This window comes from Antedon mediterranea, chromosome 6 (assembly GCF_964355755.1).
Source record: "Antedon mediterranea chromosome 6, ecAntMedi1.1, whole genome shotgun sequence".
Taxonomy (NCBI): domain Eukaryota; kingdom Metazoa; phylum Echinodermata; class Crinoidea; order Comatulida; family Antedonidae; genus Antedon; species Antedon mediterranea.
The window spans coordinates 29,807,273-29,834,235 of NC_092675.1; the positions used below are offsets into that span (position 1 = coordinate 29,807,273).

The window sequence follows — 26,963 nt, forward strand, 5'->3', positions numbered from 1 at the left end:
ACAAAACATATATAATATAAGACACAGAAATAAAAATAAATAGTAGGCGTGATTAACGCTTCGACAGCCATCATGATACAATATATAAATATATTGTATGTAATATTTGTGGCGTTAAATAACTTAAACTATAAGGTACGATTATAGATAGTCGGTGCATTGCATCCATCAAAATAGAAAAAAAAAAGATTTAAAATTACAAAATATTTGAGGGAAATATACATTAAAAATACAAATCCAATTTTCTAAAAAGTAAGATATCAAATCTCTCTCAATTAAAATAGAGAGTTTAGTTTTGGACATTCAAGGACAACGTAGCATTCAATTATTTACGTAATTTCATAGTTTTTCCATTTCCATTTTAACAAAATAAGAACGGGTTATAAGTTCTAAACTTTGTTCTTATCTGATCATCAATGTATGTCAAATACAATAAGATGCACCAGAATGGTTAGGCCTACAGCAAGATGCTTGATAACGGCAAAGATCATAGCCCGCCGCCGCATATAAGATGTTTATTATATCTGCTAAATGTCCTATTTAATTTATGTGGACAAAGTAAAGCTTGTTGTCAGATAGACGAAGGCAATTGATCTTTGATTGAAATTCATTACCGTTCAACCATAGTAGAATACAATAAACAAAATATACTAGGAATTGGTCGGCGTGTTTCTTTGATCTTTCTTGCGATGTTTTTTTTTAATGAAAGAGTAACTTCATTTGTTGTAAGATGTTTGTTTACCTTACAGTCGGTCAGAAAAAAATGATAACTTTTGGGTTCATTTTTATTCGTGGATTGGAGCACCATTGAACAGCTTGTAAAACACAAACAAGAATCATTTGTTTTGGTTAAAGAAGTTGATGTAAACCAATCAGAATGGACGTTACAAAACATGTTTGGCTACTTACATTGTCTGCGCAAAGACCAATCACAGATAACGTATTACTTGTCAATAGATATCCAATCAGAGTAATGGGATTTTATCAAAGCATATTAATATAAGAATAGTGGTTATAGTATTATTGAGCTATTTAGATTGTGTAGCAAAGCATCAAATACACTATAGACGTGCTTACTGTACTGCTCACTTAATGACATTTTCGTGTGGAAAAACAAGTTAATATTTCGTGAGTTGTTCATTCTGTTAATATTTTGTTAATAGTTTAAATATTTTATTTTATATTTTAGTATACATACTGTGAGCCTTTACGTTTTGATTTAGCTTTTTGCTTATTTTATTTGTATCTCAATTGATATTTAATCACTGATACCCACATCATTGTCATTTTCAGTAATTTGCCTTTGGTATGTGTATACTGTATCTAATTCAAAATATTTAATAACTTTATAATCATTGACAAAATGCATCGGTAGCCTCCGATTGCAATGTTTTTTTTACATGGCCAGGCCTACTATACTAGACGAGTAAGTGTAGTGTTAAAGTGTTTATTGCTTATATTTTCTTCGACTTTGGTAACATTTATTTAACCAATAGAACATAAACATTTGTAATAGCGGTTAGAATCATGGTTCGGTCAAGATATGCACGAATACGATGGAATGTATTTGATAACGATTCTTCATCGCTTCTCGTCTTCTTCATGTCTTTCCTCACTTGCATGCAATCTTTATGACACTTATTTGACCTTAAAATTACCTTGAATTATGTTTCTTAAAAAACTACTACATTGATTAGTAAATTCGACAAAGTTACGTACGTCATTATTGATACAGAAGAGAGGTGAAGTTGTTGAAAACTATCTCTAATCAGTATTTAAAGTGTGTGACATTACCTGTTGCTGTATTCTATTCTGAAGCGTGACGACAAATTCGTCGTTACCACTATTTGGTTTTAATCTTATCTTAGGCAAAGAAAGACAATTTGTGACTAATGTCTATATATGTATCACACATGAAAACAAAATTGTCAAATTCTCAAGAACTATAAATTAAATTGTAATGCTATTTTTAAATAACTAACTTGAATAACTACTACTACTTTGGCATTTCTTTTATTAAACGGTTGACTTGACTAATAATCAGTAACTGATTGTAATCTGCAACACAGTACCCTGGTTAAACACAGGTAAGTGCATACTTAAACATTCTCAATAACTTCTTGTTTACTAAGTCGTTGAAGACGTGTCCGTCATAGGTTTCAGATGTATAATTATTAAGCAATGGTTATATTAGCGCCTGTCACTGTGACTGTCGTGTTTATATAGTTATTCGATTATAGTTATTATCGCTAGAATTACTCAAAAGTGTCTGTGTACAGACTTTATATGATTTAATAATATATCCATGATTTATATGGTTATGATATAGATCACAGAAGTGCTTCCGGTTAGCAGTTGCAGTTTAATGCTCGACTAGCAGTACTAACACGTTCTATTCTACTTTATCACATTATATTATACATTTTCTGTAGATATAAACCTCTAACAACAGAGATATCGTGTATTAAAAGCACTTAATACAGTTTAGACAGTTTTCTTGATGACTGGCAATAGTCTGCCAAATACAGTCTAGTGACAGTTACAGAATCGTCGGATGACTTTTATCCATATTCACTCCAGATGCTGCCTGGAACAATCTACTTCTCTATATATTATGTTATTATTTGTGCTATGTACCTATAGACATGGTTATGTACATTTCATTTTATTCATTTATTTAACAACATATTTATCCAGGAACATGTCCACAGTAAGGAAAAAGAAAAACCCGTGTCGATGATGCTCTTACTAGTACGGTGTTAAGAGTAATGACCATGCTTCTTTTTGGTTTACAGTCGGACAGGATGTACCTTGAGTTCCAAGTAGAGTAGTTTCAGCGAATTTGACTGGAGGTTATTACCATTCTTTCTCAACTTATTGTCAACTAAATACTATTGCATATAGGCCTACATGAAATATATTTAAAAATCATAATTGTTCAATATCATTCATCCCTCACGGTATTCGCTAGTGTATAACACCAGTAGTTAATGAATATACGCTGAAACTTTATTCTTTCTTTATTTAAACATTTAAATATTTTTTTATCCTTTATATTAATTGTTATTGCATTTATAGTTACTGTTATTGTTTAACGAATAAAATCAGAATTTGGCGAGACGTAAATAAAATAAATTAAATCCCACTAATACACATGCGAATAGAACATGTTTTTTAAAGATCTTTCATGACGTCATGTTTGTTAATTAGTTTAAGATGAGGATGAAAGTTACATTAATGCTGATGAATTTTAATTTAATAATGCTTTTAATATTTCATGAATATACTATATGCAATGCTTTATAGATTACAATCTGTAGTAGAGTCTGCAATAACAATCCGCTGTTGTGTTATTTATAAACAGTATTACTTGTTGATCACCGCGGCAAATCTATTCCAATAAATTAACAATGTGTTTATTGAGCTTGTTGACAGTAGTCACAATGCTGTGGGAAGAAAGAAAACAAATCTGATTTATCAAATATACGCACTGTCAAGTTAAAAACCATTATGGATTAGAATTAAGTTTGTCATGATATGCCAGGACGGACATAACAATATCAAGTTTATGTCCGTCCTGGCGTGCCATAGATACACACATTTTGTACAGATAGAATCATAGAAAACACTAAATGGAATGTCATGTCGCGGTTATATACGATGTGTTCCAATTATTTTTTATCATTTTCATTTTTTTATAATCAAACTGGAACGGTTTATTGATATTTAACAAATTGTTGTTCTATACATTTATAGAGTAAAAAAGGTATATTCCTCGGAGTGTTACTATCACATTAATTAAATCAGACAAATACACTCACAATGAATTTTAAAACAAAACAAGAAAATCATAAAAAAGAACTAATATTGTCCGGATATATACAAAATGCACAAAGGCCTTTATACACGAATTGAGCTCTCCCTTCCTCCGCCCTTGCAGGTCTCCAAAATCCCCTCCTCCGCCCTTGCAGGTCTCCAAACTCCCCTCCTCCGCCCTTGCATGTCTCCAAACTCCCTCCTCCGCCCTTGCATGTCTCCAAACTCCCTCCTCCGCCCTTGCAGGTCTCCAAACTCCCTCCTCCGCCTTTGCAGGTCTCCAAACTCCCTCCTCCGCCCTTGCAGGTCTCCAAACTCCCTCCTCCGCCCTTGCAGGTCTCCAAACTCCCTCCTCCGCCCTTGCAGGTCTCCAAACTCTCCATCTCCGCCCTTGCAGGTCTCCAAACTCCCTCCTCCGCCCTTGCAGGTCTCCAAACTCCCCTCCTCCGCCCTTGCAGATCTCCAAACTCCCTCCTCCGCCCTTGCAGGTCTTCAAACTCCCTCCTCCGCCCTTGCAGGTCTCCAAACTCCCCTCCTCCGACCTTTCAGGTCTCCAAACTCCCCTCCTCCGCCCTTGCAGATCTCCAAACTCCCTCCTCAGCCCTTACAGGTCTCCGAACGCCCTCCTCCGTCCTTGCAGATCTCCAAACTCCCCTCCTCCGCCCTTGCATGTCTCCATCTTGACGAAATATGAAACTGAATTCTGTGTTGCATAATGAATAAATTGGCATGGGTAATTACTGTAATTATATATTGTTTATTACGTAAGAGTAATTGAGACCTGTCGCAGGCCTATACCAATATGGCACAATTATCCTACACTATTGAAATCTTTCAGTATATTATAACATTATAGTATTTGCTTCAGCCAAGTGTGGTAAAAATGCAAATCTTGAAACAATATAATTGTGACTACAAAAAGCTGTTTGTTAGGACGTCTTCATTTCTATTATAATTAATTTTCTGTTAAAGCATGTTTTTCTCCCTGCAGCAGACATTTAATTTATTTTCAAAATAGCTGTTTTGCCGCGGGAAATCACATTAATATCTGTGAAAGGTTTCGAAAATAAAACGTTTATCATGTTGTCGCCTTCTACATTAAGGAAGAATATTGTCTGATAGCTATTAACAAAATATAAATTGCATTTTTTTGTTGGTAAAATTATTTTTGAATAGACGGTGTTTTTAAAGACATATATGCTTATACCACATAAAATAATGAATGAAATTGAGTGAAAGAAGGCTTCAAGTCGCCGTTAATCATTATCAATTTTATAAGATTACATTTGTTTAATTTAATTTGAAAAAGAGGGTGAGAAGAGCTGCCATCAGACTAACATACACAAGCCTCCATCAATCGTATATCAAACAACATAATCAATAAATAAAATTAGCGAGTCTCCAGTTTGATCAAGGCAATTGTTGGATTGACTTGGTTTGATAGATCCATTTACTCTAGCAGAAAGTGTTATCTTTTTTATTTTTTTTATTTTAATGCTTACATTTGAAAGAGAATGTGGCAGGAGTTGCTATCAGATTGGACTATAAACTATTAAAAAATCCTCATCAATCAGACAAAATAATCAACAAATTCGCGCGTTTGCGTGTCAGTTTGAGTGACATTTTGCATTTGTTACTCTCGTAGAACGTTTTCCCTTCGCAACAGTATTATGTATATAAGTAATGACCGATAGTAGTGACCGATGTAATTGGATTAGAGATGAGCATAAATGCTACGGACATGGCGATGTAACTGACCGCTGAACGGATTTGCCATGATCTTTATTAAACTAAGAATAATTGAATATTCAGAGTGATATTTATCACAGACTGAAGATAAAAAGCACATCAATTTTACTTTAGTTCCTACGTCGACTAGGGTTTACAAGATTACATACAATCTCCTGGATCCCATTAGTCTATATTAAGATATTGCTATACCTTTTAGTTCAATGTATTCTGTTTAATGTTTTTATGTTGATTGGATACTGTTGTTGTTCCATCAACATTTTTGTTGAATCTTTCAAAATAGTGGTACATGAGGTAGGCAAGCTAGCTGTATACTGAAATGATGCTACCTCGATATCGGAGAGTACGAGAAGTTGTAGGACTTCTTTGCCTTAAGTACGAGGTTTGCTTAAAATGATGCTACCTCGCGATATCAGAGTATGAGAAGTAGTAGGTATAGGCCTAAGTTCTTTTCAAAAGTACGCGTAGGTTTACTCAAATCGATGCTACTATACCTCGATATTCGAATACGAGAAGTTGTAGGTATAGGCCTAAGTTCTTTTCAAAAGTACGCGTAGGTTTACTCAAATCGATGCTACCTCGATATTGGAATACGAGAAGTAGTAGGTATAAGCTCCTTCTTGCCAAAAGTAGAGGTTTACTCAACTCGATGCTACCTCGATATTGGAATACGAGAAGTAGTAGGTATAGGCCTAAGTTCTTTTCAAAAGTACGCGTAGGTTTACTCAAATCTATGCTACCTCGATATTGGAATACGAGAAGTAGTAGGTATAAGCTCCTTCTTGCCAAAAGTAGAGGTTTACTCAAATCGATGCTACCTCGATATTCGAATACGAGAAGTAGTAGGTATTAGGCACTTTGCCTAAAGTACACTAGGTTTGCTGAATTGTATTGTATAATTGTATTTTTTTGGACGAATAAAAATAGCGGTAGCTAAGAAACCATATACCAAATTAACTTGATTAAATTAATGTGACGAGCGAAATAATGTTCGTTTTTTAATAATCGGCTGCATGTCACTTGCATAAATCCGCATTCGTCTAACAGATTTAGCTGACTATTAAGTAACTCAATATATTATTAGACTTTCTTACTTTCATTATAATTCCTAAAGATTACAAGAAGAGGCAATGGAAATCTTGCAATGAGATCCGACGGCGGCGTTGTGACTAATTAAAATTGTTTTGTTCGTGTCATGGCTTTTTCTTTGTAACTGTCAAAAATGTAAAAACAACTTGTTCAGTTGCTTATTGCTTTTAAAACTGATGACTAGTTTTGGCTTGGAGTTCATGGCTCAACAAGATATTGAAAACTTACTTCAATTACGACATTCAAGGAGAACCAATTAATGCGATTTGAAAGAGTTTGTTGACTGGATGTAAAAAAAAATGTAGGAAGCCCTCTATTCTTTCGACTGTCTGTTAAAATGAAATAGCAATAAGTAATAGGTTCTTGTTCTTTTTCTTTCAAAGCTTGTACCATGGGGATATTCTAATTGTATAGCTCCATGCTTAACTAATCATTTTACGTTAAGATATCGTACCTTACTTTGTATTCCTTTCGCATCCGATATTTTTGCATTTAAACATTTATTTACTTTCAATGATATAGGCCTATAGTAACAAAATAAAAGGTGATACAAAATATGACAAAGTAACATTGAAAGAAGGCTTGATCCCGATGAAGGAGGACTTGTGTTGGGCAAGCCTGAAACATAAAGTGACAAAGTAACAATTTTATGAACATTTTTTATTTGATTTGTAACTTCAATAGCTAAACAATATGATAAAAAAAACTATACATATCTGAATGTAAAAGTATTACTCTTTCCAATAACCATTTAGTTTGAAGTACTTAAATATCGTCTTGATAAAAGATAAATAATAATTAAATTATACCCTTACCAAATATTATTATATAATAAGAATTGATTTTGTTTATCTATGGTAGTAAAATAATATTTAAAAATGGAGTTATTTCTTTTATTAGTACAACCAGTTAAAGTATTATTTATTAATGCTTCAGGAATTTCCCACTTTTCTTTGTTAATGTATTGTACAAAGTAAAATTTGTCATTGTTAATGAATGTCTTCACATTTCTTGTTTGATGTGTATACTATTTTTTTATTTTTTTATTCGGTATATAAAAATATATTACAAAACGACAGTCAAAGACTGAAATGAATTGTATTACAAATATATAAAAATTAGTTAAAATTGCTATAAAAATAAAAACATCTAATTTAACATTTAATTAAGATTAAATATCGTACCATGAAATTAGAAAACATACATGAATAAAAAACCCTAAAACATTCACTATATGTTTGTCTTTCTTAAAAATAATATCCTCTGATCTAATCGGGTTCCCATTTATACACCTGGGTGTAAGTAAAGTCTTGCCTAATACAAGCAATGCGGCGAGAGTTGGATTCGAATGATCTCACTGCGCCACATGCCCTTAAATTCCGAATAGGCCTATGTATTTTTATTGTTGAATCTATCAAGTATATCTATCACTATTCTTATCATGTCGTTAATCAAAGTGTCCGCCATGTTTTGTTTTCGAATTGTCCTCTGCCCGATGTGATTTAATCTGATATTAACATAATGAAAGAACGGTAATTTATAAAATATTGGAATCATACACCCGAGACGTTTAACGGTTCTACTCTTAAATCGCCTCCCGGTCATAGAAAGACATACATATACCGTAAGTAGGTATTTATGCATACGTGATGACTATACGTCCTTTACACATCATAAAAAATATTATTATTATTACATACAAAACTAACACACAGGATAATATTGTGTATAAAAAACTAAAATAGCTAATATGTTATAAAATATAATCACTTTAGGCCTACACATTATAAAAAATTATTATTATTATTACATACAAAACACACAGGATAATATTGTGTATAAAAAAATACAATAGCTATATGTATGTATACGTATAGTTTTTTAAGAGAATATTTCATATATATATATTTTGCAGTCAGGCTTGCTCTATATGTGTGTGTGAGACTGGGAATGAAACACAAATATAGATGATATAATGATTTGGATAAATATTTATTCTGAAAAGTCCCGTGAGCACGGATCACGGCAAAATAGAAAATTTACCTATTGCGAGGGATAAGTGATTAAGTAGAAAATACTGGGATGCTACTATATTTTTTATATTTTTTTATTGGTCTCCTTTTCCCTTTTTGTTATCCTTTTTCTTTCGTAATTGTATCGTTCCCGTTTTTTAAGTGTTGAGGGCCTCATGCATGTCAGCTTCGGCTGTTTTGAGTCACACTCGTTAAACAAAGTTGAATAAATTAAACAAATAAATATTGAATAAACCCAAATCATTTGAGTTCTTGTACTGATGAATGGGGACAACGTGTTCATCTTTTAGTGATACTCAGGGAAACAATTTGTATTTATATATTATTAATAATCTGGATGAACTAGCCATAATTAAGAGAATTAATTAATTTATACTGGTACATAGCAGCAATTATTTATAACGTAATCTTAACAATAATCTGTAATAGTTGCTTAGCAACCTGGTGAATCCCTTCGCTTATTTGCTGTTTGTTTTTTCAGACTGACTGCTGGTTGTCGAACGCTGCCGTGCGTATCAAAACCTAGCTAGTATGCCACTAACGCCAGAAGAGGAACACGCCAGTAATACACCTCCGTCGCCTATCGATGGTACGATGGGGAACGGGGCCAGCGTTAAGCCCCTTGATACAGTCCCCCCTAAACAAAGTATTATATCAAATTCTGAGAATACGAAGCTTAAAAATCAATTAATTGATCTACAGAAACAAGTATTGGGATATGAACAACAACTAAAATTGTACGCGGCAGAAATTAGAGATCGCAACACAGTGATCGATGAGAGAGGTTGTGAAATTAGCAGACTACGGGAAGAAGTCAATAAACTAAAGTCGGTCTTACAAGTAACCACTGGAAGTAGAAATGGAATTCCAGATATATTATCCACGATCCACGAGGAGAGTGGGATGGCAGGATCAGACACCACCAAGGATCGCAACAAGAAACAAGGGGTGTCTGGTGAAACAACTAAAACGGAGTACGTTGAACTAAAACGTTTCTCAAAAGATTTTAGGTAAGAAGTTCAAGTCACTGACTATCAATCTTCTGATTTTAATTCTGTTTAAAGTATACTTGTATTGAGCGCATAGAAACATCGTTTATTTGCGCTATATAAATCTATCTATTAATATATTATCATTGTAGTGGTATGTGCACGTTAGTATTGTCAAATTTACGAACCAATATCCTTTTTGTTAAACTTTTCTTTTCTTTTGTGTGTTTGTTTTATCGTTTACACTGGGATTGGGACTTTACACTTTTATGCTGCATTCTCAAAAGCCATTGTCTTACAGTGAAACTACGCATGCTCACAATATCATGTCAACATGAAAACAATTTAGCGATATAGGACGCAATAACACGCTTTGCTTGTATGCAAACATAGGCTCTACACTCAGGTAGAGATTTCAACTACAACCTCGTTCAGTTTCATCAATGAGATAATTGTAATATCTGAAATAAATTAATAGAAGCCATTGCAACGAGACGAGTTATAATGATGTGACGTCGTAGGACTTACTTAATATCTGTACCATTGACTATCTAATGTATTACCAGGTTCTGCCTAACATCCTGTTTTGTTTTTTCTATCTACGATTGTTAAAAAAACCCAAAAAATTTAAAATGGAGATTAGTCTCTCACACATTTTTTTGGATTTAACATTTCGTTAGTAATTACGAAGTGCTGTATCTTCGCATATGACAGTATAATATTGTCCAGAGCATCATAGTCATATTATAATAATAATAATGTTATAATAATTGTAATACAGCATCTCATGTTATAACATGTGTTGATTGTATCATGGAAGGGTTTAAGTTATGGTCTATGGTATGCTACAAACAGGTACATTTGACTGAAATCTGGAATCTGCTTTATCATCAGACGTCAAAGCAGAAGACGCGCATTCACACCAGTCGACGTATTTCGAAGATCTCTCCAAATTTACTTTATAATCAAGGAAGAGTGAAATGAATTGTAATTTTACTCTTCCCTTGTATAATGATCTATATAAAATCCCTTTTGATGTGTTACTTGTATAACAAGAACTCGAAGCTTAGTTATTTATAAGCCGTTTAATGTTCTTTGCTAATTCCCCGGATGTTGGCGGGATATAATTTGATGTGGCATTTAACGTCAGTAATCCGTAGAATGCCCGTGGCGTGAGCGTACTTGTCATTTCGTTCATAATCCATTTGCTGACGTCATCTCTTGACCATTTTTTTCTGAACAACAAACCAGCAGAGAGTATTTAAATTTAAGATACCCTATAACCAAAGACGTCAATTACAGTGTCGTGTCAACCAGTGTAGATGTGAAGGGGGAAGGGGAGGGGTCATGGGTCAGGGGCAATGACTTTTTGAAAAATAAGAAGTTCGCATTACCTATAGGTCATTAGCACTTGTTCGGTGGAAAACACGTTCGTACATATGAGAATGTTTTAATTTAACCATGCAAGAATTTGCACGACGTGTCTCAGTTTATTGAAGAATTCTTGAGAATGGTAATTTTTTCAAGCTTCGAAGAGGGGCTGAAATTAGAATGCTTAGCTCACCATTTATGCACACGAGCCTCAGCTCACCATTTATGCACACGAGCCTAACGACAATAATTATACAGTTACACGAATTTGCAACAAAACAAAAGTTAAGTAAGAGTTTCAGAACCGTAGACAAATATGGAATTGTTTTTAATGAGACGACAACGACAAAATTATAACGATATTTGTAATAATTACCATAATTTATTATAATTAACTGCATTACAGATACTACTCCAGGATAGTTCACACACAGAATCCGTGTTCATTTTCTTATTGACCATACACCTTTAAACAGAACATGAATAACTAAACTAAAAAAAAACCAATACAATAACTAATTACAATAAATAATTTTTAAAAAAAGTACTCTCATAATAATGTTGTCCTTTTTTAAGAGGGGTATACGATGAGTATCGTCTGCGCCCCTTCTTTACCCGCCATTAAGAGGGGTATACGATGAGTATCGTCTGCGCCCCTTCTTTACCCGCCATTAAGAGGGGTATACGATGAGTATCGTCTGCGCCCCTTCTTTACCCGCCATTAAGAGGGGTATACGATGAGTATCGTCTGCGCCCCTTCTTTACCCGCCATTAAGAGGGGTATACGATGAGTATCGTCTGCGCCCCTTCTTTACCCGCCATTAAGAGGGGTATACGATGAGTATCGTCTGCGCCCCTTCTTTACCCGCCATTTAAGGGGTATACGATGAGTATCGTCTGCGCCCCTTCTTTACCCGCCATTTAAGGGGTATACGATGAGTATCGTCTGCGCCCCTTCTTTACCCGCCATTTAAGGGGTATACGATGAGTATCGTCTGCGCCCCTTCTTTACCCGCCATTTTTCTGGGATTGGCCAGATGCAATCAAATATGTAAAGATTGTATTTTGATGTTTTTGAGGTCATTATTACATAGAATGATATGATAAATAAATATAAAATGTTTGAAATAAATGTATGTTTTTATTTTTTGTCAGATCTAAGCAGCTGATAAAGGATGCCATACTCGCCAATGATTTCACTAAAAACTTGGACTCTATACAAATACGTGAAGTAGTTGATTGTATGTATCCGATATCGTTGAAAAAGGGCGATATCGTTATTAACGAAGGGGACTCTGGTATTCGATTTTACGTCACAGCAGGTACATTGTATTTTGTTGTTATTTTAGCTCTGTCTGTGCTACAAAATTAATGAATAATGCTGATCAGTTATGTTTACGTTACGTTTTTTGAAATGGGATTCTCGACCGAAGACTTAATTGTTATTTCATCATTCAAAGCCTAAAGGGGGCCAGGGAATAGTTGAGGGGTGATTATAAGAGTTCGGACAAATTTAGTTCTGTAAATTGTTGTTTTAATATACTAGAGTAAACAAACTGTTTAATTACTCTAAAGTCTAACACGATGATGAAGAATGTTTGACAAATATCTTGTTTACAATTGTTTTTTTTTTTATAGTTGGTGAGTTACAAGTGAGTCAAAATGGGGAGGTATTGGGGACGATGAGCGCTGGTAAAGTGTTTGGAGAGCTTGCCATCTTGTATAACTGCAAACGAACAGCCACTGTTAAGGGTGAGTCAATTTGCTTTCCTAAAATAACTTTATTAATGTTACTTTTTAAATTACAGCATGCTTATAAAGCGTGGTTCGCACTCTAGAGACGCAACGCAAGGATTACGCGCAACGCAAAAGAGTTGACCAATGACAAGCTACTGTTCAAATAATCCATCGCTTGTGATTGGTAAAATCACTTGCGTTGCGTTACGTTCTTGCGTTGCGTCGCTAGTGGGAACCAAGCTGTATGTACATTCAGTACCATTCATAGTTACACAATATGGACTACTGGTTTCCTGAATTTTGTTGGCGATGTCGTTATGTAAATCATAATTCCATTGTTACGTGTTCTACGTACTGATAATCACTTATTTGTGTTGTCGTAGCATTAAAGTATGTTAAAAAAACTCACGTCACGTATTGCTAATAATAATAAATTTTAATGAACGTATCAACCAACGTCATCGTTTGTTAAATATATCTATGTTATTTTACGGATTAAAGCTACATTGACACTCGTTTCGTGAAAAATCGCAGGTTTGATTTTACGCAGGCGGGGGAAAACACAATTATTAGAAGGGCATTTTCTTACGTTCTGTAGGTTGCGTTATGTTGCGTCGCCAGTGGGAACCAAGCTTTAAATTGTTAATAAGTGTTATTGCAACGGCTTCGGTTACTTTAAGTCCTTAAACACGATGTTTAACATCATGTTACACATTATGTCCAAATTACTAATTATGATTAGTTTATTTTCGAAATATGCTTTTGCCTTCTGATAGCTGCTACAAATGCTGAGATATGGGCGATAGACAGGAGCGCATTTCAGGTGATTATGATGAGGACGGGAATGCAGAGACAGAAAGAGCATATCCAATTTCTGAAAAGGTAAAAATGACAAGAGCTTAATAGTAGTATAGTATCAGTAAACTAGCGTAGCACTTTATAGGTATGTTTGTAACAAGAGGGTAGCAGCAAAGTACAAGTACTGTAGCAGGTCGTAATCGAGGACGGTCAAAGAGTAATCGAGTAGAGAGTGAGAGTGTAGTAGTAGTGGTAGTAGTAGTAGGGGTAGTGGTAGTAGTTGGGGTAGTAGTTGGGGTAGTGGTAGTGGTAGTAGTAGAGGTAGCGGTAACAGTAGTAGTAGGGGTAGAGGTAGGGATAGTGTTAGTAGTAGGGGTAGTAGTTGGGGTAGTGGTGTTGGTAGTGGTAGTGGTAGTAGTAGAGGTAGCGGTAGCAACAGTAGTAGGGGTAGAGGTAGGGGTAGTGGTAGTAGTAGGGGTAGTAGTATGGGTAGTGGTAGTAGTAGGGGTAGTGGTAGTAGTAGGGGTAGTAGTAGGGGTAGTGGTGTTGGCAGTGGTAGTAGTAGAGGTAGCGGTAGCGGTAGTGGTAGTGGCGGTGGTATAGCGGTAGTGGTAGTAGTTGGGGTAGCGGTAGTGGTAGTAGTAGTAGTTGGGGTAGCGGTAGTGGTAGTAGTTGGGGTAGCGGTAGTGGTAGTAGTAGGGGTAGCGGTAGTGGTATAATGGTAGTTGTAGTGGTGGTAGCAGGGGTAGTGGTGTTGGTAGTGGTAGCGGTCGTGGTAGTGGTGTTGGTAGTGGTAGTAGTAGAGGTAGCGGTAGCGGTAGTAGTAGGGTAGCGGTAGTAGTAGGGTGGTGGTAGTAGTAGTAGGGGTAGTAGTAGTGGTAGTGGTAATAGCAGGGGTAGTGGTGTTGGTAGTGGTAGTAGTAGGGGGTAGTGGTGGTGGTAGTGTTCGTGGTAGTGGTGGTGGTAGTGGTAGTGGTCGTGGTAGTAGTAGTAGTAGTAGTAATCGAGTAAAGAGTGATCGAGTAGTATAAATGCTACTCGATTTCTACTCGATTACTGCTCATCGATACTCGTTTATAAATCACATAGTAATGTTAGTAGCAGCAGCAGTAGTGGTAGTAGTGGTCTTGGTATTGTTAGTAGCAGCAGCAGTAGTGGTAGTGGTCTTGGTATTGTTAGTAGTAGCAGCAGTAGTGGTAGTGGTCTTGGTATTGTTAGTAGTAGTAGCAGCAGTAGTGGTAGTGGTCTTGGTATTGTTAGTAGTAGCAGCAGTAGTGGTAGTGGTCTTGGTATTGTTAGTAGCAGCAGCAGCAGTAGTGGTAGTAGTGGTCTTGGTATTGTTAGTAGCAGCAGCAGTAGTGGTAGTGGTCTTGGTATTGTTAGTAGTAGCAGCAGTAGTGGTAGTGGTCTTGGTATTGTTAGTAGTAGTAGCAGCAGTAGTAGTGGAGTGGTCTTGGTATTGTTAGTAGTAGCAGCAGTAGTGGTAGTGGTCTTGGTATTGTTAGTAGTAGTAGCAGCAGTAGTGGTAGTGGTCTTGGTATTGTTAGTAGTAGTAGCAGCAGTAGTGGTAGTGGTCTTGGTATTGTTACAGTGGTGTTGGTAGTGGTAGTGGTCTCGGTAGTGTTAGTAGTAGTGGTAGTGGTCGTGGTAGTGGTCTTGGTAGTGTTAGTAGTAGTGGTAGTGGTCGTGGTAGTGGTCTTGGTATTGTTGCTGTATATTACGTGTAGGTTATTTTTACAGTCGACGATAATATAATATACATTATCCTTGATATTTTATAACGATCGGAATCTCATCAATTGATCTTGGTATAATTGAAGAAGACTTAATTACTTATGGCTGCTCTCGTCCTAAATAATTTGATTACACCTACTTCGCTATTGCTTAAGTAATCACTTTTCTTAAGCACATGGACCTAATAAACTGTGTATACATTTCATTAAGGAAAGTGAGTTACACACACGCTTTGTAAAATTCTACAAAATGAAAACACCACACGACGAAAAAATGCAGAAACAATTGTTTCTTGGTAGTACACTACTCAAATACCGTATGAAAGCTAGTCATGGGCGGTTCCAGAACAAGGGGAAATCGTATCTTTGCCCCAAAACATTTTATATGTGCCCTTTGTATATCTTTTTTTCTCTTTTGTGGTGTAATCTACCACATTTATTCGTTCATCATAATTATTACAAATACATATTGATATATAGATATATGTATATCTTTGAAAAAAGAAGGGGTGGCCTTTCTCATCATTTATACCTTGATCGTCGCAATGATTTGTGGGTAACGGGAAGATGATTTTAATAATTATATCGAAATTCAACTAGGCCTACAATTCGGTGGTGCAAGCTATGTCACAATTTTTTTTCGTACATAACAACTGAAAAAGAATATTGGGACTGAGTTAAACATCATGTGACCCACAATTTTCGAATCAAATTGACACGAACAATAACAATGTGATGCTGATGCTATTGTTACTATTAAGCTTCTAAAACCAAGCACGTTTATAATAGTCGCGTCAGGATTGCAGCTCAAACTATGTTCGTTAAATAGGATTATAAGTTGTATCACAATTATTATAATAGTTCCAAATATCAATATCATTTCATCAAATAGGACGCAACGCAGGGACGTTAGCGCAACGCAAGTGAGTTGACCAATCACAAACAAAAATTCGGATAGTCCATCGCTTGTGATTGGCTAAATTGCTTACGTCGCGCTTACTAGTGGGAACCACGATTAAACTACATTTATATTTTATATTTCAGTATTCCGTTACTCAAGAATCTATCATCCGAAGATCTGATGAAATTAGCTGACTCCCTCGATGTCGACTTCTTCCCCGAAAATGAATACATTATAAGACAAGGCACAAAGGGAGACACATTTTTCATTATCTCGAGCGGAAGTGTAAGCATATTCATTTTTTATCGAAATAATGATGTAAAATGTGAAGTAGTAGGAGGTAGCCTAATGCAAGGACAAACAATTAAATAATGAGCGTTGACAAGAATAATTATAATATTGTTAGAGCTCTTGTGGATTACAATTGAATGTAACAAATGTTTTAGAACATCGTTGGTAAATGAATTTACTTGCCCCATGTCTATATCTATTGTCGTTCTTTATGTTAGTCCAGCAGTCAACGTTTAGATTTTTTTTTCTGAAAATACAAGCTCAAGTAGTCTACGTATGAAACGCCATATGTGCCAAAATAATTATCTTTTACTAATAATATTAAGTCAAAACTCCGTCTGGAAACCAAACTAGTGAATGAAATGCACGAAACGGATAATAATGCTCTCATTATTAAAATACAAGCTCAAGTATTATACGTATGAAACGCCATTTGTGCACAAATATTTATCATATACTAATTATTAAGTCAAAGCTCCGTCTGGAAGCCAAACTAGTGAATGAAATGCACGAAGCGGATAACAATGCTCTCCCATTATTAAAATCAGACGATGTGTTTAGAATACACGTCTGACTAATTAGTTACCCAAGCAATTAAATATCTTAGTCTCAAGTATCTCGATTGTCTTAATTTGTATTTGATTCAGTTCTCTGATTCTTAATATTTGATTTCAGGTTCGTGTTAGCCAAACACTAACATCGTTTTCCGACCCGCAAGACATTCGAACGTTAACAGCAGGTCACTATTTTGGAGAAAGGGCACTATTGAGGTAAAGCATTGCTTTTACCAGGGAAGAGTGAAATTACACTGTAATGTCACTCTTCCCTTTTACTTTCAATAAATTCACAATTGGTGATTTTAATAAAATGAAGATAATGATTATTAAGGTTATTGGGATATGAATGTACGTTTTATTTTTGTTACTTACAACTACAGACAATTCCCTTTTCATGTTTAAGTAGATAAGTTGATAAATAAATTAAATTTGAAATTGATTGAACGTGAGTTGGGTCAATGAAATTAAGGTCATAATAATGATTATGATGAATAATAATGATGCTAAGCTATGAGTAGGACGTGAGAATGTTGTATCGTAAGCTCTGTCTGTACTATCAAACTCTATGTGATGTGCCCATATATGGACATGATGATGTCATATCACTACCATATTTAAGCATATCACTACCATACCTGGGCACATCAATACCATATTTGGGCACATCATACTTTTTTTTGTCAAACTAGTTTGATAGTGTAAACAGAGATTTAATTGACTTTAAAAAGTTATTATTCTGACGGTATATCTTTCTCTTGTGATGTATCGGTACGAGTCAATACAGTATAAGGCCACATATTTATATAAAACAATACAACAATACAATATGTTTGTTTGTCTACCTTAGTGAAGACGTTCGAACTGCAAATGTGATAGCAGACAAAGGAGGATGTGAATGCTTAGTCATTGACAGAATGTAAGTAAACTCCTTTTCAATATTCTACCTCAATTTATTTTTGTAAGAAATATTAGTATTAAAAAAAATGAATACATAGCAACGAAAGGAATCCATCTTGATGTCCTTGGTAACTAAAAAGAATCCCTGATACCAAGGAAAAGTGAAATTACACAAGGAGGCTGACGGTCTTGTTAAAGTTAAGCTAAGCACCTCTGTATCATGATGATCAGGTGTGCCTCTTTTGAAATTCTTCTTTATTGTTAGCAAAATTGTAAATAATTGAAACCGATAGTCCTAAGCTCTGTCTACACTATCAAACTTTATGTGACAACAAAATGTGATGTGTCGGAATATGGACATGATGATTTCATATCACTATCATATTATGGCATATCACTGCCATATTTGGAAACATCATACTTTTTTTGTCAAACTAGTTCGATAGTGTAGACAAAGCCGTAGGAAAAGTATGTAGCTATCGAAACAAAAGATCTCCCTGATGCTGTATATCCTTTGTTTTTCTGTTTCACGTGAGCTGAATCTAACATGGTTTTGTACCCAGGTCTTTCAATGAGCTGTTGGGACAGTTACAAGAAATACAGGATAAAGATTATGGTGATGAGGAGAGAGGTGCTTCAAGGTAGGTTTCCTTTATCTTTAATTGTATGTTTAGCATTCTCACTCCTGAGGACGATCACAGTATATTGATCGAAACGTCGAGAAACTCAACAGTTCTTTTCAGAACTACGTGGTGTACCGCAAATATCAACATCAATATCCACCCTTTGATTAAAATAGCACTGGTGGCACTTACGTTTTCGTTATATTTTACTAACATACATTACTATTGTCTGTAAAAATGTGATTTTATTTCTATACATTCGTTTTATTTGAATAGGTCCTACATTTAAAAAATATGATTTAGTATTTATGTGTTACGCTATATATTTTACAATTAGTACATTAGTTTACATATTAGATACCTAACGATATTACACTCACCCCGTTTGACATAGGCTGCAGATTATTAGCCAGGCTAAACAGCCAGACCTTGTCTCCTCGCCTACGAGGCAACTTCAAATCAAGACACCAGCGGCTTTGTAAGTGAATACAAGGCTTCGTGCCAAATCATCCGGCACCATTTTGGCGTGGCTTACCTAACCATCATTCATTATGTTCTAACATTTTGTTTCGCATTTTTAGAATGGGTTGTCTAATAATTAATATTGTAGCTGGTGTAGAAATGTTTTAGTTTAAAAAGTAGAAAAACATGAATAATTCATCAAAAGGGAAATACCATTAACATCTCATACATATAGCACACATCTTCATGTATGTATCATTTATTTATCTATAAATTCATCATCGCCGCCTACTTCATCAGCCATGCTATATTAAGCTTCATTGAAATTAGTAATTAGCAAATGACAAAATTATCTTTGAATGATAAATGTTATCAATTAAAAATTGTCATATGTACACAAAATAATCATCGTTATACTATAATGCTCGGGGTAAAAACGTTCTGCATTAAAGAACTTCACATTTTGTTATGGATTGCAACGAATTTGCGAGACGGAAATAAGCCAATACGATATCAATAAAATACCATGGTTAGACATCACGTATATTACTATTCATAATTAGTTATATTTTAACCTTTTACTTAATCTAACATTTCAAAATGAATTTGTTAATTGTATTTCTGTTACTATGCAAATTATTAATCTGTATTCCACTATAATCATAAGATTAATTATTGACATGGTTACGTATTCAACTTTGACCTTCCCACTTTTCTAATTATTTTAATGAGTATTCTATGGACACCCAATCTAACAACTAATAATATTGCATGGCTAATTTAAATACATAAATATGAATTATTATTAGGAATGACTAGTACAAAAACAGATTACCGTATCACTAATTATATTCAAGATATTATTATTATCATATCCAACGATTATTTTGACAGGTGTGACGTCATTTAGATCACATAAACAATCCCATATTCTTCGTCAAATGAATATTTTTGTCATCATATTATCGATACCTTACCACTCAGTATAGACTTCAAAATACCACCGATAATCCTGAAATCCACGACTACTAATAATATCAACTAATATTGACAAATCGTTTATTATTTAATCTATATTTAATAAATTGGCTTGTATTGATAATGATAGCCATTTTTGTATTATTATAGTCTGGGTTCCAGACGGAGTTTGACTTAATATTAGTAAAAAGATAAATATTTTTGCACAAATGGCGTTTCATACTTATACTACTTGGATAAAAAATCGAAACGTCGACTGGTGTACCATGGAGCCTCCATGGGTGTACTAACATAAAAAAGACAATAAATACAGATTTGTGTCATGCGCAGAATGGACTGTTTGTGATTGCCCAAGGAATAAATTGAAACGAAAAGGATGTATATTATTTGAATTTTATTTAATTTGGCTCTCATGATGAATTAACATACTCGTCTTTATGAAATGTAACCACTCCCCCTCCTCAACAGATATGCACATTGTAAACACTAATAACTTATTACAAAGCGTAAACTGAGTTATTCAAATAATTATGTTCTAAGATAACCCGTAATAATTCCTATTTACGCACAACGCACGTCATAATCATGTTATGTACATAATCGAAGTGTTTACTCAAACCAAACGAGTTTTCTTATTAACAGAGTTAAACCAAACGACGGCTTGATTCAGGGAGTTAACTCCCTGCTTGATTGTTTTCAATTCAATTTCGTGCGTTTTCTTAATCATTGTAAATAAGTCTTTTCGTTGAATGACAGTGTGGGTATTTCTAAGAAAATACAAATACTGCATGCGCAGCTCTTAAAAGATGATTAAACAATAATGATACAATCAAGAGTGTCACTTACTGCGCACAAGAACATGCATTATCTCTCTGAGTACGCATGATAGATGACAATTGACCTACTGTAAGTACTGTGATATTCTCTATCAGTCAGACGACACAATTATTACCAGTCTCCCTACTCATATTGATTATTCATGTCATTAATGTAATTTCTTAATGGACTCATCATCATTGTATTTTCTTTCTCAGTCACGTTAGTTTAGCGTCAAGTAGCGAGAATCTTCATGAAAAGGACGAGTATGCTAATATTAAACTGAACGACTTGGAGGACATTGCGACGCTAGGCCTTGGAGGCTTCGGTCGCGTTGAACTTGTAAGTAAGACAAAAATAAGGTTACGTAATTTTTATCAAATGTAATTCACAAAAAGTAATTAATTTAATTCACAAAAGTAATTTATTTAGATCATTTTGTCATTACTGATTTGATGAAATAAAATGAATTAAACAGAGCGAAATTCAGTTATCGACAGAGGGCGTCCTATTTCATATTTCGGCCCATATTAAATAACTCGAGTTTTTTTTAAATTAGTTTTGTGACGTCACAAATATATATATATATATATATTCTCAATTCAATAGGATAATATGTTGGTATCTATATAAGTTTGACAAAAATGCAAAATGATAATTATATTAAGATGTCGAATGATTTTTGTTTGAAGGTACAAAACATCAATGACAAGAAGACGTTTGCTCTGAAGTGTCTTAAGAAGAGTCACATTGTCAACACAAGACAACAGGATCATGTTTACTCTGAAAAGAATATAATGAACTCGTGTAAATCTCCGTTTATTGCTAAGTACGAAATCACCACACTTCAATGTGGTTTTTTTTGTCACATAAAGTTTGATAGTGTAGACAGAGCTTTAGCCATTATAACCAGGCAACATATTTATTACATCCTGCAGATTCCCACTCTGCTTTCTAACCCATCAACCAAGTTTGCTACTTTATATTTTATAGATAATTAACTTCATTTTGTTTGCAGATTGTATAAAACTTTCAAAGATGCTAAATATATATACATGTTAGTTGAAGCGTGTCTAGGAGGTGAACTTTGGACTATCTTGAGAGACAGGTAATTGGAACTCAATTCAATTGGATTCTTAATATTAAATGTGTAACTTAAGTCAATTAATACCCGGAATAATAGACTTACGTTACGTTACGTTTGCTCGTTAACTGGAGAATATTAATAACAAAATACACATAAGCATATTTATAAATGAAATTTCTATATTCGACATTATTCGATTTAGTTTTTTTTTTTGTTTTGAAAATGCAAGTCTCTTTATTAACACTCACTTGTTTAAATGGAATTTTGTTCTTAGCACCTGTGAGACTGCAGTAAAAAACGCTTTATAAATCTTCAGTGTAGTAGTATAATATTATTTATTGAAATATCATTGCTTTGTGTATAATGTTCCTATTTTCTGTTCATAGATCATATTTTGATGACTCTATCGCGAGATTCTACACAGGATGTGTGATTGAGGCGTTTTCATATCTTCACGGCAAGGGAATTATCTATAGAGACTTAAAACCAGAGAATTTACTCCTGGATTCTAGAGGCTATTGTAAACTGGTAAAAATACATCGAAATTCCTGTTAAAACAAAACTCGAATAACATTACTGTTATGCACATGCTCCTCGTGCTATCACACATCCGTCTAGTGGACCAATATATTTTACGTTTACTTGATTACGTTATACGTAATTATACGTTTACTTTATTACGTTATTATACGTTTACTATCCTGTATGTTAAAACCCGTTGACCAATGCATTGATGTTAACAACATTATTTGCATGTTTTTTTTCAAATTTAAAATTTAAATCAGTCGTTTTTTAAATAGTCATTTCAATTTTGTTGATAGGTTGACTTTGGCTTTTCCAAAAAAATTGGATTTGGAAGGAAAACATGGACATTTTGCGGCACACCGGAGTATGTTGCTCCGGAAATTGTCCTAAATAAAGGTCATGACCTCTCGGCAGATTACTGGTCTCTAGGAATTCTTATATATGAACTTTTAACAGGAAGGTAACGTTTCTTCATTGGAATTGAATTATAAAAACACAAAGATACAACGCAAATCAAGTTAAACTGAACGTTTACAAAAGTAGGTCTACGGTGCGGTAGCATTACGTACAGTAGTTACCGTTACGCTCATCCATCGCGTTGTAATTGGTCAAATTTTACTCGCGTTACAAGCTTTAATGCACAGTTACAGGTAATGCTTGGTTCCCACTAGGACCCAACGCAAAGACAACAAGTCATTTGACCAATCACAAGTAATGGATTATTCGAACTGTCGCTTGTGATTGGTCAACTTGGGTAGTGCTTACGACTCATCGTGATTGGTTGCTGCGATAAGCTTACGTAAATGCGTTACGAAAGTGGGAACCAAACAGTTAATGTACATGCCTACAGTGGTAACGTACATGTATACAATTACCATACGGCAAAGTTTTCAACAGTGATGTATATTTCATCCTATTTCATTATTACCAGTAAAATACAGCCTAAAAACAGTTATTAAAGAGTACAAGTAGGCCTACTGTTTTTCATCTGATTTATTTCTTTCTTTTAGTCCTCCGTTCTCAGGTTCAGACCCAATGAAGATCTATACCATGATTCTGAAAGGCATCGACATGGTTGAATTCCCAAAGAAGATCTCAAAGACTTCTGGGATATTGATTAAACGACTATGCCGGGACAATCCATCGGAAAGGATAGGATATCAAAAGAACGGCATTGAAGATATCAGGAAACACAAGTAGGCCTAAATATGATTTATGCTGTGTTTATTTTTATGTTTTATGTGAAAGAGTCCGCCAAAAACTTCTTAATGCAGGATGCTTGATGTTTTATATTCAACTTTATTTATTAATATAAGAGGCAACATATTGTAATTTTTATATTTTGTCCCTCTAGATGGTTCCAGGGTTTTGATTGGGAAGGTTTAAAGTCGCAAAAGGTAAAACCTCCAATTATACCAAAGGTACGTCTGTGTTTTAAAAATAATTTTACGAAATAGAAAACTATAAAATTGAGAGACGCAACGCAAAACACAACGCAAGTGATTTGACCAATCACAAATGATGGATTATCCAGACTGTCGCTTGTTATTGGTCCACTCGCTTGCGTTGCGTTTACGTCTTTGCGTTGCCTTGTCTTTAGTGAACCAATTCCCACTAGAGGGGCAACACAGCGTCGTAACGCAACGTAAGTGAGTTGACCAATCACAAGCGATTGATTATTCAAACTGTTGCTTATCATTGGTCAACTGCGTCTACGTCCTTGTGTTGCGTCCTAGTAAAGCTTGGTTCCCACTAGAACGTTGACAAGCGAATTTATAGACAGTTAGAAATCACAAGCGAATAAGCCATCGCTTGTTGTGATTGGTTAAAACGCTTGCGTTGCGTTTACGTCCTTGCGTTACGTTCTAGTGGGAACCAAGCTTAAGAACCAAGCTTAAAGCGTGGTTACCACTAGCGACGCAACACAAGGACGTAACGCAACGCAAGTGAATTGACCAATCACAAGCGATGGCTTATTCGCTTGTGATTGCTAACTGTCTATAACTTCGCTTGTCATTGGTTAAAACGCTTGCGTTGCGTTTACGTCCTTGCGTTACGTTCTAGTGGGAACCAAGCTTTAGGATGCAACGCAAACACGTAGACCCAACGCAAGGGAGTTTACCAATAACAAGCTACAGTTTCAATAATCCATCGCTTGAGAACCAAACCTTACAATGCTTTTAAAATAACATTATTTTGTCAAATATCTCTTTGTTAACAATTAGAAATTTGAAAATACGTTACTGCATTTGGTAAATGTTTATTTATTTTTCTTTCTCGTTAGTTGAGAAGCAACACTGACGCCAGCAACTTTGATCATTTTCCAAAAGATGATGATATTCCACCCAATGAACTAAGTGGATGGGATGATGCGTTCTAAGTTCATTTCAAACCGCTTCTAATTCAATTACAGTAAAGTAGCTTTTTATACCAACCCTTATTGGATAGTTAGTGACGTGCGCTTAATATACACGATATCCCGGCCGTTAACAAAATCCCCTGCAATCCAGCGCTGCTTAACATAATGATTATGTCTTTCCGATATAGTAATAAGTAAATAGAATTACAGTATTTTGCGAATAATAGTTTTATATAAAGCATTACAACATTGTTTAAGGTTTATTATTATTTTTTTTTTAGTGATTGTATTATATATTCACAATCTGTTATTTTGACGTGTTGGGGTGTGGGTCAAATAAGATTTAATGAAAGAAAGAATTAATAAGATGTAATGTTGTCATATTTTCAATTTTCAATATCTACATTTGAGTATCTGCGCACACTGCTTTCGAGTATCTGCGCACACTGCTTTCGAGTATCTGCGCACACTGCTTTTGAGTATCTGCGCACACCGCTTTCGAGCATCTGTACTGTGCATAATGTCATTTAGTCTACGCATATTGAGTATCTGCGCATCTGTTATATGTACGCGCTTACGGGATGAGAAAGTTTGTTATTATTATTTTTTGTTTTCCGGTATACTATTGTCAAACTGTAAAACAACGTTATTTTAGTTTTAATTATTATTTAAATACTCACACGTTTTTTGTAAATATGAATAACAATATTATATTAAGGGGATGTTCTTTTAAATATGTTATATAAATTCAGATGTAAAAATATTTATAAGTACGGCAGTTAAGTACGCCTATTGCAGTTAAGTACGCCTACTGCAGTTAAGTAGGCCGTACGGCAGTTAGGTACGGCAATTAATTACGGCGCTGTTAAGTACGACTGTTAAGTACGGCGCTGTTAAGTATGGGCCATAAAGCCATACTCAGATTTTGAGTATGGCTTTAATAATAATGTTATAACACATTACTGATACTGCAGCAATAAGCATAACGTTTCATTAATTAAATTTCATTATTTATGTAAAATTAAATTGGTTGATGAAAGATTGTAATGTTAGTAGGTCTAGTTAAGCCCCGAGTGATCTTGATCCCTGCTAGGCAATGATGATATCAAATGAAAGCAAAATGTTACAGTAAGCCTAGTTATAAGCTTTTTTGAAAAACTTACTCAATTATTTATTTAATTATTTTGAATCTTGTAATAAAAGAATCATTTCATTACGATGATTATTTTGTTCATTATTGAATGCAGTGCAGCTTTTTCAACAAATAATATTTTGTTATAGCGCCCTCTATACCGCTCCTTTTTTTTTTTATCGACCCTATCCTTGGATTTTATAGCAGCCGATTATCTGACTAATAATATTTCCAGTATTTTAATTTTCTTTTGTAGCGTAATTCACTAGTACAGAGATTGAGTTTATAGTTATAACCCGCTTGAAAAAACAGACATAGTATTTTAAAAATATAAATACGTGCAGAGTAAAAATAGATCCCTTGATAATAGCATGGAGGTATACCTCCATGATAATAGGCACTCAACGCCTATTCAACATTGTTATTATTACGTAATGAGGATTGCGGAAATGCAAAAACGAATGGAGTTGATGAGTGATACGCCATGGTATTCTGTGTGTTTTTAGAGGTAATTTTGATTTTGTACTACCCTCACAACAACCCACCTCCACCCCTCTTCCATCCACCAACAATACTCATTCATTAAATAGTAGAGAATTGTTGACATTCACCTATGACTTAGGCCTGCACATAAAATCTATGAAAGGGGCTATGGCTATACGAGTAAGTACTCTTGCTCTCCTTATTTCCCTACAGGTAGGCCTAGGAAGTAAAGAATGTTACATTTGAGCATTGGTACTGCGCGTTGATTATTTAGGAATAGTATTAATAGTATATAACTTAGGCCTATTTAAGTTTCAGTTGAAGTACATTTTCCCATTTCTTTTAACTGTATACTGTGTTATATTGCAATACATATAGTTTAAATGGAAAGGATGACCATGGACCTATGGGATGACCATGGACCTATGGGATGACCACCAGAATAAGAGTAAAGCTCGAACAATGTTTGGTTAGGGAGTTGTAAACCTCCCTGGTTTGGTCACCTTAAGAAGGCGGTTTTTCATTCATTAATTTTTT

General features: G+C 34.7%; 1 protein-coding gene across 1 annotated transcript; it reads left to right on the forward strand.

Moving 5' to 3' along the window:
• Nucleotides 1-1,045: 1,045 nt before the first annotated feature.
• Nucleotides 1,046-26,021, forward strand: LOC140051186 (cGMP-dependent protein kinase 1-like). Its single transcript, XM_072096320.1, has 17 exons — nt 1,046-1,128; nt 9,169-9,697; nt 12,203-12,369; nt 12,686-12,799; nt 13,561-13,666; nt 16,360-16,501; nt 17,183-17,277; nt 17,912-17,980; nt 18,525-18,602; nt 21,059-21,182; nt 21,533-21,669; nt 21,859-21,948; nt 22,314-22,455; nt 22,749-22,912; nt 23,463-23,648; nt 23,807-23,873; nt 24,737-26,021. Exons 2-17 carry the CDS (start codon nt 9,219-9,221, stop codon nt 24,830-24,832), a joined length of 2,256 nt encoding a protein of 751 aa, XP_071952421.1. The 5' UTR covers nt 1,046-1,128; nt 9,169-9,218; the 3' UTR covers nt 24,833-26,021.
• The last annotated feature ends 942 nt before the right edge of the window (nt 26,022-26,963 follow it).

Bases quoted from the DNA above. Each gene is read 5' to 3' on its own strand.
- LOC140051186 (XM_072096320.1), top strand. From the start codon at position 9,219: ATGCCACTAACGCCAGAAGAGGAACACGCCAGTAATACACCTCCGTCG. The intron at 12,370-12,685 runs GTACATTGTATT...TTTTTTTTATAG, and splicing joins TCGATTTTACGTCACAGCAG to TTGGTGAGTTACAAGTGAGT. The intron at 21,183-21,532 runs GTAAGTAAGACA...TTTTGTTTGAAG, and splicing joins GCTTCGGTCGCGTTGAACTT to GTACAAAACATCAATGACAA.